The sequence below is a fragment of the Choloepus didactylus genome, chromosome 1 (assembly GCF_015220235.1).
Source record: "Choloepus didactylus isolate mChoDid1 chromosome 1, mChoDid1.pri, whole genome shotgun sequence".
NCBI classification, from domain to species: Eukaryota; Metazoa; Chordata; class Mammalia; order Pilosa; family Megalonychidae; genus Choloepus; species Choloepus didactylus.
Genome location: NC_051307.1, coordinates 206008808 through 206025373, shown reverse-complemented (window position 1 = coordinate 206025373; position 16566 = coordinate 206008808). Strand labels below are relative to the sequence as shown.

At 41.0% G+C, this 16566-nt stretch overlaps 1 protein-coding gene and 1 non-coding gene across 2 annotated transcripts in view; both read left to right on the top strand.

Moving 5' to 3' along the window:
- The window catches only part of RFT1 (RFT1 homolog), a 57573-nt gene extending 42268 nt beyond the window's left edge, over positions 1–15305 (top strand). Inside the window, exons 12-13 of the mRNA XM_037798241.1 lie at positions 9748–9997; positions 10336–15305. Coding sequence (XP_037654169.1) covers positions 9748–9997; positions 10336–10503 — 418 coding nt within the window. The 3' untranslated portion in view covers positions 10504–15305. The remainder of the gene's footprint in view (positions 1–9747; positions 9998–10335) is intronic.
- LOC119510870 lies at positions 4614–4720 on the top strand. Its single transcript, XR_005212054.1, has one exon. It is a non-coding gene; the product is annotated as a U6 spliceosomal RNA (small nuclear RNA).
- Positions 15306–16566: the final 1261 nt, after the last annotated feature.

The window sequence follows — 16566 nt, the reverse complement described above, 5'->3', positions numbered from 1 at the left end:
ATAAAGGCTACTGTGTTGCAGTTTAGCAGTTTCAAGTATTTTCTTCTAGCTAGTCCAATACACTAAAAACTAAAAAGGGGTATCTATATAATGCATAACAATAACCTCCAGAATGACATCTCGACTCTATTTGAGATCTCTCAGCCACTGAAACTATTTTGTTTCATCTTCCCCTTTTTGGTCCAAGAAGGCTTTCTTAATCCCACTGCCAGGGCCAAGCCCATCCCCGTGAGTCATGTCCCACATTGCCAGGGAAATTTACATCCCTGGGAGCCATGTCCCACATAGGGGGAAGGGCAGTGAGTTTACCTGCAGAGTTGGCTTAGAGAGGCCACATCTGAGCATCAAAAGAGGTTTTCTGGGGGTGACTCATAGGCACAATTTTAAGTAGGCTTAACCTCTCCTTTGCAGTAACAAACTTCATAAGGGCAAGCCCCAAGATCAAGGGCTCAGCCTTTTAAATTGGTAGCCCCCAATGCTTGTGAGTATATCATTAATTCCCCAGGTGGGGAAATTTAATATTTCCACATTTCCCACAGTCCCTTGAGGGGGCTTTGCAAATACATTTTCATTCTCTGCCAAAATTACTCTGGGATGTATTGGGGCTTCACACTAACCTGTACAAACCAGCCAGGTTTCACTCCCTATTCAATGTTCCATGTAATCATGTTGTTTGAATAAACTGACTATACAAGTTAAATGATATAATGTGTTGCCAGAAATATAGATTTTGCACCTAATAGACATCTCTTCTTTTGGTCCCACATGGAAGTTGAAGTTTTAAAAACACCGTCAATATCATCCTTTACCCTTCAGTATGATTTACCTTAGTTCTGACCAAGTCCATTTCATTCATATCTCTAACTGAAGTCTGATCTCTTTTTTCAGACTCTTTAATGTTTGCTGTCTGGCGTAATGCTGACATTCATAGCTGCTGGTCTCTGGCCCTGAGTCTGAGATGTCACTAAGATACCCAAAGTTGCAGGGACCGACCAGGTTATAGAGGATATACATTCTTAATTGCTCATGGATAATTCTTCAGGATATACAACATGTTGGGTCACAAAGCACATCTCAATATATTTAAAAAGACTGAAATTATACAGAGCACTTTCTCTGACCTTAATGGAATGAATCTAGAAATCAAAAACAGGCAGAGAACTAGAAAATTCACAAATATGTGGAGGTTAAACAACACGCTCTAAACAATCAATGGGTCAAAGAAGAAATTGCAAAGAGAAATCAGTAAATACAGTTATCCCTTCCACATCGTGACTTTCTGCATTGCGCTTTTGATATCTCCAGGTTGGCCTAAGAAATTAAATGGGAATTTTGGGGGAATTTTGCAGAAGCCACAAAATGACTACTGTGGTTGGCTGCCATTATGGCATTAAGGAGTCGACCCTAAGGTGTATCAAGAAAAAAGAGAAGAAATCCACAAAGTTGTTGCTGCAACTGCAACAACAACTGCAGAGCATTTGCATAAACCATAAGATCCATATGTCTCTCGCATAGAAAGTGCAACATTCTTTTGGGTGCAAGATTGTTATTTAAAAAGGCATTCCAGTAGACTCTGGCATCATACAAGAAAAGGCTAAGTCCTTATTTTATTTCCTAAAGGAAAACCATAGCCCTATGGATTTTCAGGCCAGCAAAGTCTAGTTTGAAAATTTTAAAAACAGGTTTGCTCTATGCAATGTAAAAATAATGGTAGAGGCAGCATCTGCTGATCAAGAGACAGCTAGAGAGTTTCCTGAAACTCTGAAGAAATTGATTGAAGACTTATTCTCTTGTATGAAGGGAGGGCCAAAAAATTTTTTGCAGATTTTCCAGATCACAGAGGCACTGTGCCCCTAAACCCCTGTGATGTGGAAGGGATGACTATATCTTGAGACGAGTGAAAATGAAAACACAATATATCAAAACTGATGGGATGTAGTGAAGACAGTGCCGAGAGGGAAATCTATAGCCCTTAAACACCTACATTAAAAAAGAAGAAAGAACTTAAAATCAGAGACTTAACTGCACACCTGGAGGAACTAGAAAAAGAACAGCAAACTAATCCAAAGCAAGCAGAAGTAGAGAAATAACAAAGATTGGAGCAGAAATAAATGAGATTGAGAATAAAAAACAATAAAGAGAATTATCAAAACTAAAAGTTAGTTCCACTTTGAGAGCAATAAAATTGACAAATCCATAGCTGAACTGACAAAGACAAAAAGGGACAAGGTGCAAATACATAAAATCAGAAATGAAAGGGAGGACTACTGAACCCACAGAAATGTAAAAGATCCTAACAGGATACCGTGAACAACTCTATGCCAACAAATTACACAACTTAGCTAAAATGGACAACTTCCTAGAAACATGAACAACATATACTGACTCAGCAGACCAGTAACAAGTAAAGAGATTGAATCAGTCATCAAAAACCTTTCAACAGTATGGTTGAAAGAGGAAGGCTAGAGTCGTGTATGTCACCAGAAGGAAAGCTAGAGGATAAAAACTGGGACTGTATAACTTAATGAAACCCATAGTGGACAATAATGGTGGTTAATTTTTTTAAAAATTCAGTTTTATTGAGATATATTCACATACCATACAGTTATTCATGGTGTACAATCAACTGTTCACAGTACCATCTTATAGTTGTGCATTCATCACCCTATTCATCAAATCTATTTTTGAACATTATTCTTTTTTTTTTGTTTTTATTTATTTATTTTTTTTATTAAATTCAGTTTTATTGAAATACATTCACACACCATACAATCATCCATGATATACAATCCACTGTCCACAGTATGATAACATAGTTATGCGTTCATCACCACAGTCTATCTCTGAACATTTTCCTTACATCAGAAAGAACCAGAACAAGAATAAAAAATAAAAGTGAAAAAAAACACCCAAATCATCCCCCCATCCCACCCCATTTGTCCTTTAGTTTTTATCCCCATTCCTCCACTCATCCATACACTAGATAAAGGGGGTGTGATCACAAGGTCTTCACAATCACACTGTCACCCCTTGTAATCTACATTATTATATAATTGTCTTCAGGAGTCCCAGACTGCTGGGTTGGAGTTTGGTAGTTTCAGGTATTTACTTCTAACTATTCCAATACATTAAAGCCTAAGAGGTGTTATCTATATAGTGCATAAGAATGTCCACCAGAGTGACCTCTCGACTCCATTTGGAATCTCTCAGCCACTGAAACTATTTCGTCTCATTTTGCATCCCCCTTTTGGTCAAGAAGATACTCTCAGTCCCATGATGCCGGGTCCACATTCATCCCCGGGAGTCATACTCTGTGTTGCCAGGAAGATTTACAACCCTGGGAGTCGGGTCCCACTTGAACATTATTCTTACACCAGAAAGAATCAGAATAAGAATAAAAAATAAAAATAAAAAAAGAATACCCAAATCAACTCCCCCCATCCCGCTTTATTTTTCATTTAGGTTTTGTCCGCATTTTTCTACTCATCCATCCATACACTGGGTAAAGGGAGTGCGATCCACAGGGTTTTCACAATCACACTGTCAGCCCTTGTAAGCTACATTGTTTTACAGTCATCTTTAAGAGTCAAGGCTACTGGTTGGAGTTTGGTAGTTTCAGGTATTTACTTCTAGCTATTCCAATATATTAAAACCTAAAAAGTGTTATATGTATAGTGCGTAGGAATGTCCACCAGAGTGACCTCTTGACTCCATTTGAAATTTCTCAACCACTGAAGCTTTATTTCGTTTCATTTCACATCCCCCTTTTGGCCAAAAAGATGTTCTCAATCCACGATGCCAGGTCCAGATTCATCCCCGGGAGTCATATCCTGCATTGCCAGGGAGATTCACATCCCTGGGAGTCAGGTCCCACACAGGGGGAAGGGCAGCGAGATCACATGCCAAGGTGGCCTATCTGAGCAACAAAGAGGCACTCAGGGGGAGACTCTTAGGCACAATTATAAGCAGGTTTAGCCTCTCCTTGCAGCTACAGGCTTCATAGGGGTCAGCTGCAAGATAGAGGGCTCAGCACATCAAGCCGTCAGTCCCCAGTGTTTGTGAGAACATCAGCAACAATCCAGATGAGGAAGTCCAACACCTCTGCATTCTCCCCCAGGTCTTCAGGGGGACCGATGGTGGTTAATTTTATAAATATAAGAGAGTTCTTACACGAACTAGAACAAACATACATCACTTCTACAAGGTGTTAATACTAGGGTGTTATATGGAAAAAAATAATTAATGTAATATATTAACAGTAACATTGTAATATTCTGGCATTGATGGTATCGAACGCACTATACCAAAGCTAAATGTCAATAAAAGGGGGACATAAAAACAATGGGATTTTTTTCTTCTGAAGAAATGAGGATGTTCTCATATTGACTGTAGCGGTGAATGCCTAACTGTGTGATTATACCCAGAGCCATTGTCTGAACACTTAGGATGGATTATATGCTGTGTGAATAAAACTGTTTAAAAAAAAAAAAGCACAGCCATTTCATTAATATGTTATAGTTGCTTATGTAGTCTCTAAATAACTATGAAATATATATTACCTAATGATCACTAATAAAATTATTTTTAAAAGCTAAAAAAAATAGACAAAAGTAGTGCTTGTTTCAGTGGCACATATACTAAAACTGGAACAATACAGAGAAGATTAGCATGGCTCCTGTGCAAGGATGACATACAAATTCCTGACGCATTCCATATTTTTAAAAAGACAAATACTGTATGACCTCACTGATGTGAAATCATTAGATTAAGCAAACTGAAGAATCTATAATATAAGTCACTAGAAGATGGGCTGGGGGAGGGAGTGGGGAGTTAATGCTTAAATTGTACAGCATTTCTATTTGGGTTGATTGTAAAGTTTTGGTAATGGATGATGGTGATGATGGTACAGCATTGTGAACATAACTAACAGCTCTGAATTATATATTTGAATGTGGTTAAAAGGGGGAATTTTATGTTGTATGTTTGTTACTAGAATAAAATTAAAGAAAACCAACACGGGCTATACAACACTGTGAACCCTATGTAAATGATGGACTACAATTAATAATACAATTATAAAATGTTTCTTCCATGAATTGTAACAAATGTACCACACTAATGCGAGGGTGTTAATAGTAGGATGATGTATGGGAATTCTGTATTTTTTGCATGATTTTTTTGTAAACCTACCACTTCTCTAATTAAAAAATACACTATTACTCTTTAAAAACAAAACAAAAAAACCTTCCAACAAAGAAAAGCTCAGGACCAGATGGCTTCGGAGGGGAATTTTACCAGTCATTCCAAGAAAAATTAATACCACACCTGCTCAAACTTTTCCAAAAAATTGAAATCAATTTCACCCTAATACCAAAGCCAGATAAAGATACTACAATGAATATAGATGCAAAAATCCTCAACAAAATACTTGCAAATGGAATCCAATAGCACATTAAAAGAATTATACACCATGATCAAGTGGGTTTATCCCAGGTATGCAAGGGTGGTTCAATCCAAGAAAATCAGTTAATGTAATACACTACATTAAATAAATCGGAGGGGAAAAAAACAAATGATCATCTCAATTAATGCAGAGAAGGCATTTGACAAAATCTGGCATCCTTTCTTGATAAAATCACTTTGGAAGATGGGAATAGAAGGAAACTTCCTCAACATGATAATGGGCATATATGAAAAACCCACTGTGCCAGTTTGAGTGTATTGTGTCCCCCAAATGCCATTATCTTTGTGGTCTTGTGTGGGGCAGAAGTTTTGGTGCTGGTTGGATTTGCTTGGAATGTGCCCCATCCAGCTGTGGGAGATGATTCTGATGAGATGTTCCCATGGAGGCGTGGCCCCGCCCATTCAGGGTGGGCCTTGACCAGTGGAGCTATATAAATGAGCTAACTTGGAGGGAGAAAAACGAGTGCAGCTGTGAGTGACGTTTTGAAGAGGAGCAAGCTTGCTAGAGAGGAACGTCCTGGGAGAAAGCCATTTTGAAACCAGAACTTTGGAGCAGACGCCAGCCACGTGCCTTCCCAGCTAACAGGTTTTCCAGACGCCATTGGCCATCCTCCAGTGAAGGTACCCGATTACTGATGTGTTATCTTGGACACTTTATGGCCTTAAGACTGTAACTGTGTAGCCAAATAAACCCCCTTTTTATAAAAGCCAATCCATCTCTGGTGTTTTGCATTCCGCAGCATTAGCAAACTAAAACACCCACAACTAATATATTCAGTGGTGGAAGACTGAAAATGTTCTCTCTAAGATCTGGAGCAAGACAAGGATGCCTACTGTCACCACTGTTACTCAACATGTGCTAGAAGTTCAAGGTAGAGCACTTAGGCAAGAAAAAGAAATAAAAGGTATCCAAGTTGGAAAGGAAGAAGTAAAACTTTCCTATTTACAGATGACATGATCCTATATAAAGTCCCGAAAAATCTACAACGGAGCTATTAGAGCTAACAAACCAGTGATGGGATACATGATCAACATGCAGAAATCAGTGATCAACATGATGATCAACATGCAAAAATCAGGAGTGTCTCTGTACACTAGTAATGAGCAATTTGAGGAGGAAATCAAGAAAAAAATCCATTTACAATAGCAACTAAAAGAATCAAATATCTAGAAATAAATTTAACCAGGGATGTAAAGGACTTGTACACCGAAAAATACAAAACATTGTTAAAAGAAATCAAGGAAGACCTAAATATCATTGTCCAGATATCCCTGAAGTATTTGAGTAGCCAGAAAGAAATACCTAAAAACTTTGAACTGTAATCCAGTAGCCTTGATCTTTGATAATGATTGTATAACTATATAGGTTTTGTCTTGTGACTGTGTCATTGGAAAAACCTTGGGACTGATACTCCCTTTATCCAGTGTATGGGTAGATGAGTAATAAAATAAAGACATGCATGAAAAAAAATAGTTTGGGAATATGAGGGAAAAAAATACCCCTCCGTAAACTGTGGACAATAGTTAATGGTACTACTTTAATAATCTTTCATCAGTTGTTAACAAATGTAACTACTGTTAAAAACGGTAGAATTAAGTGCTATCATCAATTGTAACAAATTTTCCATAAATGCAAGTATTGGTGATGGGGTGGTTAATGGGAGTCCTGTATTTTATGCATGATTGTTCTGTAAACTCATAACTTCTCTAATTAAAAAAAAGAAGACGACGGTGACCTAAATGAATGGAAAGACATTCTATGTTCATGGACTGGAAGACTAAATATTGTTGTCAGTTCTACCCAAATTAATTTACAGATTTAACACAATCCCAATCAAAATTCTAACAGCCTACTTTGCATAAATGGAAAAGCCAATTATAAAATTTATTTGGAAGGGTAAAGGTCGCTGAATAGCCAAAAACATCTTGAAAAAGAATAACAAAGTTGGAGGGCCCACACCTCCTGTCTTTAAAGCATATTTCAAAGCTACAGTGGTCAAAACAGCATGGTATTGGCATGAAGATAGATATATTGACCAATGTAATCAAATTAAGAGTTCAGAAATAGATTCTCACATCTATGGCCAATTGGTTTTTGAGAAGGCTGCCAAGTCCACTCAAAGACAGAGTAGTTTCAAAAGGTGATGCTGGGACAGTTGGATATCCATATGGAAAAGAATGAAAGACGTCCCCTGTCTCAAACCTTATCCAAAAATTAACTCAAAACGGATCAAATACCTAAATATAAGAGCCAGGGCCATAACACTCAGGAGAAAATGTAGGAAAACATCTTCAAGATCTTGTGGTAGGCAATGGTTTCTTAGACTTTACCCTCAAAGCACAAGCAATGAAAGAAGAAATAGATAAATGAGACCGCCTCAAAATTAAAAACTGTTGTACATCAAAGGACTTTGTCAAGAAAGTGAAAAGGCAACCTATTCATTGGGATAAAATATTTGGAAACCACATATCCAATCAGTCTTTAATATCCAGAATATATATCCTCAACTCAACAATAAAAAGACAAACAACCCAATTTAAAAATGGGCAAAAGACTTGAATAGACATTTTTTTCAAAGAGGAAATACAAATGGCTAAAAAGCACATGAAAAGATGCTTAACGTCACTAGCTGTTAGGGAGATGCAAATCAAAACCACAAGGAGATGTCATTTCACACCTAGTAGAATGGCCACTACTAAGAAAATAGAAAACTACAAGTATTGGAGAGGGTATGGAGAAATTGGAACACTTATTCACTGCTGGTGTGAATGTAAAATGGTACAGCCGCTGTAAAAGACAGTTTGCTGGTTCCTTAGGAAGCTAAGAGTAGAAATGCCATATGTTCTGGCAATCCTGCTTCTAGGTATATATACCCAGAAGATCTGAAAGCCAGGGACACAAACAGACATTTGCACACTGATGTTCATAGTGGCATTATTCACAGTTAGCAAAAGATGGAAGCAACCAAAGTGTCCATCAGCTGGTGAATGGATAAACAAAATGTGGTATGTACATATGATGGAATATTATTCAGCTGTAAGAAGGAATGAAATCCTGATTCATGCTACAACATGGATGAATCTTCAGGACATTATATTGAGTGAAATAATCCAGACACAAAAGGACATTATTGTATGATTTCCCAGATATCAACTAACTATAATAAGCATATTAACTCATAGAATTAAAATCCAGGATATAAGTTACCAGGGGATAGAATAGGGTAGAGAATGGGGAGCTGATGCTTAATTTGTGCAGAATTTCTATTTAGGCTGATAGTGAATATTTGGAAGTGGATAGTGGTGATTGTAGCACATTATTGTGAGTATAATTAACAGTGCTGAATTATGTTGGTGAATGTGGTTGAAACATACATGAAAGTTTTGGGTCATGTATGTTACTAGAAGGAAAGTTATAAAACAAAACGTGGGACTGTATAACACAGTGAACCCTGTGGTGGATGATGTTCTGTGGTTAATAGTACATAAGAATGTTCTTTCATGAATTATAACAAATGTACAGCACTGTTATAAGTTGTTAATAATAGGGTGGAATATGGGAAAAAATACACCTAATGTAAACTGTGGACTATAGTTAATATTTTAATATTCTTTCATCAGTTGTAGTAAAGGTACCACACTAATACAAAGTGTCAACAATAGGGGGGTATATGGAAACATATTTTTTACATGACTTTTCTGAAAACCTATAACCTGTCTAATTAAAAATAATAATAAAAAAAACATTATGCTAAGTGAAAGAAACCAGACCCAAAGTACTACATATTGTATGATTCCATTTCTATAAAATATAAATTTACATAAATTTATAGAGACAGATTAGTGGTTATGTGGGGCTGGGGAAGGATAGCGGGATTGAGAGGTGACTGCTAAAGGGGTATGGGATTTTTCTTTTTGGAGTAATGAAAATGCTCTAAAATTGATTGTGGTGATGAATGCACAACTCTGATTATACTAAATAAGCCATTGATTGAACACTTTGGATGGACTATATATATGTGAATATATGTGAATATATCGCCGTAAAATGGCTTTACAAAACCCCACAAGTATCTTTAGTTCATTTTTTTGCTCTTTTTTCAGGGGTGAGAGGCTCACTGACATTTCCATGTTATCTGTACAGCATTTGATGTTATTAAAACCAGGCAGATTATGGGAACTTTGAGGTTCTTTCTGTGAGTTCATGTTCATAGCTGTTTTTTTGTGTTGGTGCTATATTGGGGCTTCGTACCTACTGTTCTGCCTTGCTTGTCTTCTCCTCAGATACAATTTCACGATGCTGGCCCTGTCATCCTCATTCTTGGTGTTCTCTTATCTTCTGACCCGCTGGTGTGGCAGCGTGGGCTTCATCTTTGCCAACTGCTTTAACATGAGCATTCGGATCACACAGAGCCTTCGTTTTATCCACCACTACTACCGAGAGAGCCCCTACAGGCCCCTGGCTGGCCTGCACCTGTCGCCGGTCGTCCTCGGAGCATTTGCCCTCAGTGCTGGAATTACAGGTGTTTCGGAGGTGAGACCCCCTTCAACCTTCACACTGTATGTATTTTCAGGCTGTATACTGTCCTTCCTTCTAGGCTTCCCCTTGTCCCTCTGCCTGAACTGACTGGATGAGTGTTTGCCTCCTCCTCTCCTTCCTTTAAACCTCTGGGTTATCTTCACGATAGACCCTGTGACAAGCAAGGTTACCAGTAGGAACAAAGAAGGCCCTCAGTATACAGTTGCTGTGTCTTTTGTATGAATTGAAATCTGGAACACTAGGGCCTTCTTGGCCTGCCCCAGAAGAAGGAGGTGTACAGGGGAGCCCAGCACACCAGAGGCCCTGGTAATGACAGCGCTTTCTTCCCACAGGTGTTCCTCTGCTGTGATCAGGGCTGGCCAGCCAGACTGGCACACATTGTCGTGGGGGCCTTCTGTTTGGGAGTGACTGTTGGGACTGCTCTCCTCACAGAGACTAAGCTCGTCTACTTTCTCAGGACTCAGTTAGGTGTGTCTAGACTCACCAACAAAATGTCGTGACCTGGGAACACATCGACATATGTGGTGCCTGGACAAGTTGCAGGGCGGTTTTGTGGATGGGACATATTTCCTGCACTGAAGAGCCCTGCAGTGGAGTGGGACCTGCCCAGCCAGGTGAGATGTCAGGGAGAACACTGGATAAAACCCTTACTGTCCATTTGAAGTCTTTAATACATGAGGATTCTCATTTTTTAAAATGGAGACCAAAGAGTCCTTTTAAAAGAGATACAATTTTTTTCATCATTTTGTTCTAATTGGAATTTTTCTATTTTGTTAATGTATTCCTTTTGGATGTGATTAACCTTTGGAGGTACATGCTCCAACAAACTATCTTGGTTGTTATTAGTTAATAATCACTTGGCCAGAAAAAAGAGATGTAGCTATTTTACCCTCCAAACAAATATTTAATTTATTCCTTAAAAGAAGGAAGGAGACCTGATGTTACACACAGAACAAGAACAAAGAATGGCCCTCAAGTTGTGGCTTTCTCTGTGTCAACTCTGTGGTCTGGGTTTTTAGAGAAGGAGAATGTTACTCAGTGAGAAATAGAAGAAATAAAAAATGACATTTTTCAGATCACATTTGCCAAAGTTAGCTGGGGAGAATCACACCTTTCTTGTTAACTGCCATATCTCCCAGCAGCACATGCCTTACCCTGGGTGGGCCCTCATTATTTGTCCATTTGGTGAAAACTGGTTGAAGACCCCTGGCCTGGCCACCCAAAAGAGGGGAGTTTTGAAGGACATTGTAACCCAGTGTAAGATACTTTGTCCCCTGCAGGGAATACTGCTTTGCAGCTGACTGTAACTTCCCACGTGGAAATTGCACAGATGACCATTAACGTTGAATGCATGTATTTTTCTCCTTGCATGAAATAGTCACATTTTGTATGGCAAGTATCACTGAGTCATGCACCACCCACTGACCCATTACTTCAAGCACTGGTCAGTATAACTGAACTCCAGCCCCAGGACAAGAGTAGCAGGCCTGGGGTTCTGGTCCTCCAGGCCATGATGTGAACCCAGGCTAAGCTTTACCTCCCTGCATCCTGCATCCTCCATGTGAGATCACCAAGCATGTTCCAGGGCGGTAAAGTGTTCTTTTTTTTTTAAATGTATTAATTCCTTTTGACTGTGATTAGCTACAAATTGTATCTTGGATATTAATAGTTAATGATCATATGGCTCCAATGTCCCTAAACCTTCCAAGTTTACACTCAGAGAGCAGGTTGTTCACCTGGGGCAGTAAGGGCAAATTGTTCCATACAGTGGTTTGCCTAAAATGCATTCATTTAAATCCGATAGCCTGGAGCCAGTGCTAAGGGGCCAAAGAGACCCCTCAGCACACCAAGACACTGGGACCTAGTCACCCTCACACATGTTTATCTATTCAAAGGGAGAATACTGTGCACTATTTTGGGGGAAAGTAGCTAAATGCAAGGAGTCATTGAGCAATCTGAGGCCCTCTAAAAGCATGGTCTTGGTCATGCTTTTATTGGGCAAGTCACATTGGCTGAGAAAAATTGATTACCCCATGGAGTAGGGTGGGTGGCACACATAGAAAGCAGCCCTCTGTCCCTCCCGTGTCCTTTTTTAGTCCCCTGAGTACACAGAAATAGGCCTTCAGCCTTCACGAGCTTCCCCTCTGGTGCTGCTGACCTCCCTACCCCTCCTCCAGAATCCTGCCACCCACCCCAAGCCCACTTGACTCCAGACTCAAAATGTGTCCTCAGACCACTTGCCTCAGAGTCACCTGGATTGTGGGTTGGAAACTGAGATTCCCAGGACCCACTCCAGATCTTGGGAGTCTTCGTCTCTGGGGGCAGTGGCTCTGGGATCAGCGTTTTTGGCAAGCTTTGTGACCATGATGCTACCACGTTTGGAGAACCACTGTCACACCCTGTCGTCATCTGCTGTGTCAGGGCCCACAGTGTCCATTCTCTGCTTCAGGAAGAGAGCTGCTGTTGCAGGAGCAGCATTGCTGACTGCAGTAGGTTGAGGTATGTACCCCAGAAAAAAATATGTTCTTAAGCTTATTCCATTCCTGTGCACGTGAACCCATTGTAAACAGAACCTTTTGAAGATGTTTAGTTAAGGTGTGGCCGAATTGAATGGGGTTTGGCATTAATCCAATTACTGGAGGATTTATGAAGACAAAGCCACATGGAAGAGGAGTAGCTGGAAGTTAACTGAAAGGAGTCAGTAAAAAGGAGAAGATTCTACCTTGTGCATTGCCATGTGATGGAAAAGCCAAGGACCCAAGGATCTCTGGCATCCAGCCCCAGAATGCCACAGTCTTTGGGGAAAAAGCATTTCCTCGCTGATGCCTCAACTTTGGACTTCTAACCTCAAAATTGTGAGCCAATAAATTCCCACTATTTAAGCCAACCCACTGGTTGGTATTTACTTTATCAGCTGGGAAACTAAGACACTGTCTTTGGAGGCTTTTTGGGAACAGAGTCACCAAGGTTCCTGTTCTCAAGGGTGTTGAGGCTCTGTCTGACAGTGCATACTCCTTCTCTCATCTCCTCCCTGTCCGTTCACCTGGTGCTGTTGTCTGCGTGGGGCTGCTGCAGTCAGGGCCAGCTCCTTTTCAACTTTGACAGCCAGCTGTGATGGCAGCCCAGGGCTTCTTCCTGTGTCCTACTTCCCTGTTTATAGGAAGAGGAATTCCCATGGCCAAGTTTCTTTGGGAAGTGGATGTTTTCCCATTACTAGCATCTCCCTCCTGTGCTGCCGGCGCTTCAGCTGCAGGCCCTTTCTGGTTCTCCACAGAGGCTCTGACTCTGCCTCCTGGCCCCCTCCCTGAGGCTCAGTTAACTGGACCCGACCAGCCCCCGTGTTCTTTCCTCTGTTGGTCCCCCTGGAGCCAAACTTGTTGCCTTGGGGTACTTGCATGCATTTGTACCAGGCTACCTCACTTTACTCAAGAAGAATTTGGGGGGAAATCATGCTTTTGGCTTCAAACACCACTTAAAATATAGTGGGACTACTTCCCCATGGAAATAAATCTCTGAGGCACCTCCTTTTATGAAGGGAAGAAGCTCCTGATGGTGAGAAGAACAGTATTGCTGGCTTTCTCGGCTCCTCTGGCCACCAGTAAGTGTTGGTGACTTCAGATGTGGCCTCTTGGGTTCTACTGAATGCTTAATCGTGACTCCTGCTCTGCAGATGCAGTCTACTCTGTCCTGTTCCTGCCACTTACCAACTTAATTTAAGCAAGACACTTCCTCCTATCTTTTTTCCTTTAATCATATATTCATGTTACTAGTTTTCATGTCAGTTCCATGGTTTATAAATGAATAAATTATTTTCTTCACATTTTTGTAAAGGTCTTTCTTCTTTTATACCCCTCTTCCCCCCAAAATGGAAAAAAAGTATTCTTATTGGTAAGGGGAGGTGGACAGTTTTATTCCCCATCTGAAACATTTCTCCCCTTGTTGGTGTTGTTCCCGGGGCTGTGGTTACTGACACTGAGGGGCCAGCTCCCTGGTCTCCGTGTGGAGCCTTCTATTTCTGAGATTGAAAGGCCTGGCATTTTACTTGCTCCTGTCTCCTTCCTACCCTAAGTATCATTCCCACTGTTTATTGCACTTTTCTCTCCCTTGGCTTTTCTTTGTGGCCTTGGTCCTCCTCTTGGTCATTTTTAAATTAAGCAATTATTCTTTGACAGGCTAGTTTCAGGGGTGGGTCAGGAAAGGGTGATTTTAGGGATCCAGGACAATCTGGCCACCCTTCTATCTTCTTTAATCATGTCTCTGAATTTCCTGTCACTGAGATCAAAGGCTGTTATTCCATATTGGGGAGGAGACTAGAAATTCAGATCCACCAGAGAAGGACTGACTCATTCACACTAAGATGTAAAATAACCCCATTGAGGATTCTTTCCTGGCAGCTTTTGATGTTGAAGAAGAGACAGGAGCTGGGAGCTTCCAGGATCTGAAGTGGGGGAGAGGGGCTCAGGTGAGAGGCGAGACAGGCCCCCAAAGGTGGGAGGCCCTGAGTGCTGCCCTGTGGACTGTGGGATGGATGGAATTCAGTTGTAGCCTCAGAAGTCAGGAGAGAACTTGTACCCCTGACTGGTGTAGGAAGAACCAAAACTGAAAATGGGGCAAAAGAGCAAGATCAGAGGAAACCTTTCGTGAACCTACAAAACCCTGGCCATAGCAGAGGCTGAGAAGGTGATCCTTCAGGCTTGGTGGCAGAGTGGGGAGGGTGAGCACGGGCTTGATAACCTCTGGGAGCTGGCTCTCAGGCTCTGGTGCTGCTTGCACAAAGTTCTCAGTGCCCCTGAGGAAGAAGTCTGGAAAGCAAACTGAAAGCCAGGAGGCCTGTGGAGCCTGTCAGAAAGGATGCAATTTGGGGAGAAAATGAGCTGAGGCCTAAGTGTCAGAATTTCTTGAAGACAGTGAAACACAGAGAAGAAAGTACAACAGAACTGGAAAACTGGTCTGAAATATCACTTATTAGCTCAATATTCCAATGAGTATCCAGGAAGTGGCTGAGACTCATGTATTTAGTCTGGAAATGAGACTTCTGAGCCAGTCAGATGCAGAAGAAAAACTGTTTACTCTTATTTAACTGTACCTAAGTGAATTAGCCCTTAATGTTGGAAATATTTCATTTGCTAATTAACTTCTAAGAGTAGCCGAAAGTGGTTTTATTTGAAGAATTTGGGAAGAGAGAGGACTTAGTATTGATTTGCATCATCAGTCTTGTCTTAGTTTGCTAATGCTGCAGAATGCAAAACACCAGAGATGGACAGGCTTTTATAAAACGGGGGTTTATTTCACTACACAGTTACAGTCTTAAGGCCACAAAGCATCCAAAGTAACACCTCAGCAATCGGGCACCTTCACCGGAGGACGGCCAGTGGTGTCCGGGAAACCTCTGTTAGCTAGGAAGGCAGCTGGCGTCTGCTCCAAAGCTCCGGCCTCAAAATGGCTTTCTCCCAGGACGTTCCTTTCTAGCAAGCTTGCTTCTCTTCAAAACATCACTCCCAGCTGCACTGAGTTCCTTCTCTTTGAGTCAGCTCATTTATATGGCTCCACTGATCAAGGCCCACCCTCAATGGGTGGGGCGCATCTCCATGCAAACAACCTAATCAAACGTTCCAACTTAATCCCCACTATTATGTATGCCCCACAAGATTGCATCAAAGAATATGGCTTTTTCTGGGGAACGTAATACATTCAAACCAGCACAAGTCTGTACCCAGTTACCTTAGCATAATCAGTCCCACTGTTCAGTGTCATTTATTTTTAACCAGAATTGTCTGGGTTTAGCGAGCAAAATTGGAAAAATGGACTCTTTATGTAGTTCAGTCTCCTTTAGTGGCCTAATGAAGGAAGTCTTATAAGTACTTCTTGATCATTCTCCAGATGAATTAGCAGGAGTTGCCAGGTGCCTCTGTCCGAAAGTGCATTCAATTCTTTGCCTATTGACTTTTCCATTCTTCTTGGGCAGTATGGCTTAAATGGAAAGTGCTGGAGGTGAGATGTCGGGAATTAGGTCTGCTTTCATGTAAAATGTCCTCAGCAAAGTAAGCACAGCCAGAACTCTGTCCCAACCTCTGCAGGCCCCAGCACACTCTCTGCAGGAGACCCCACCTCACAGCTTATCAAACTTGTTACAATACACCCATGTCCCACGTTAAAAAACTACTGGTATATAAATATGTAAGAGTTGTGGTTGACTAATTGACATGATGTTTTTTTCTGTAGACACTTAAACATCAGTTTTGAAGCTGTTTGAATTTTGGAGCCAGCAAATTTTGTTTCCATTTTGATAATTTCTGAGAGTTCTGAACAATGAGTTGAGGGGCCCTGGATGATGGATGTGTGAGGCTGAATGAACAGAGGACCCTGGGCGCTTGGGAAGGAGGGAAAGCAGTGCTGGGGGAAGCAAGACGATGCCTGTGAGGTTGCCTCTCACGGAAGTGACAGGGGCCAGGCACCGGGCAGTTCCTAGCCTTCTCTGTGCTCCTCCTGGCTTCAGATTGAGGTGGCTCTCACTACAGCTTGTGGTCAGTGAGAGGAGGAAAGTCCAGAACCACGTGTTGCTC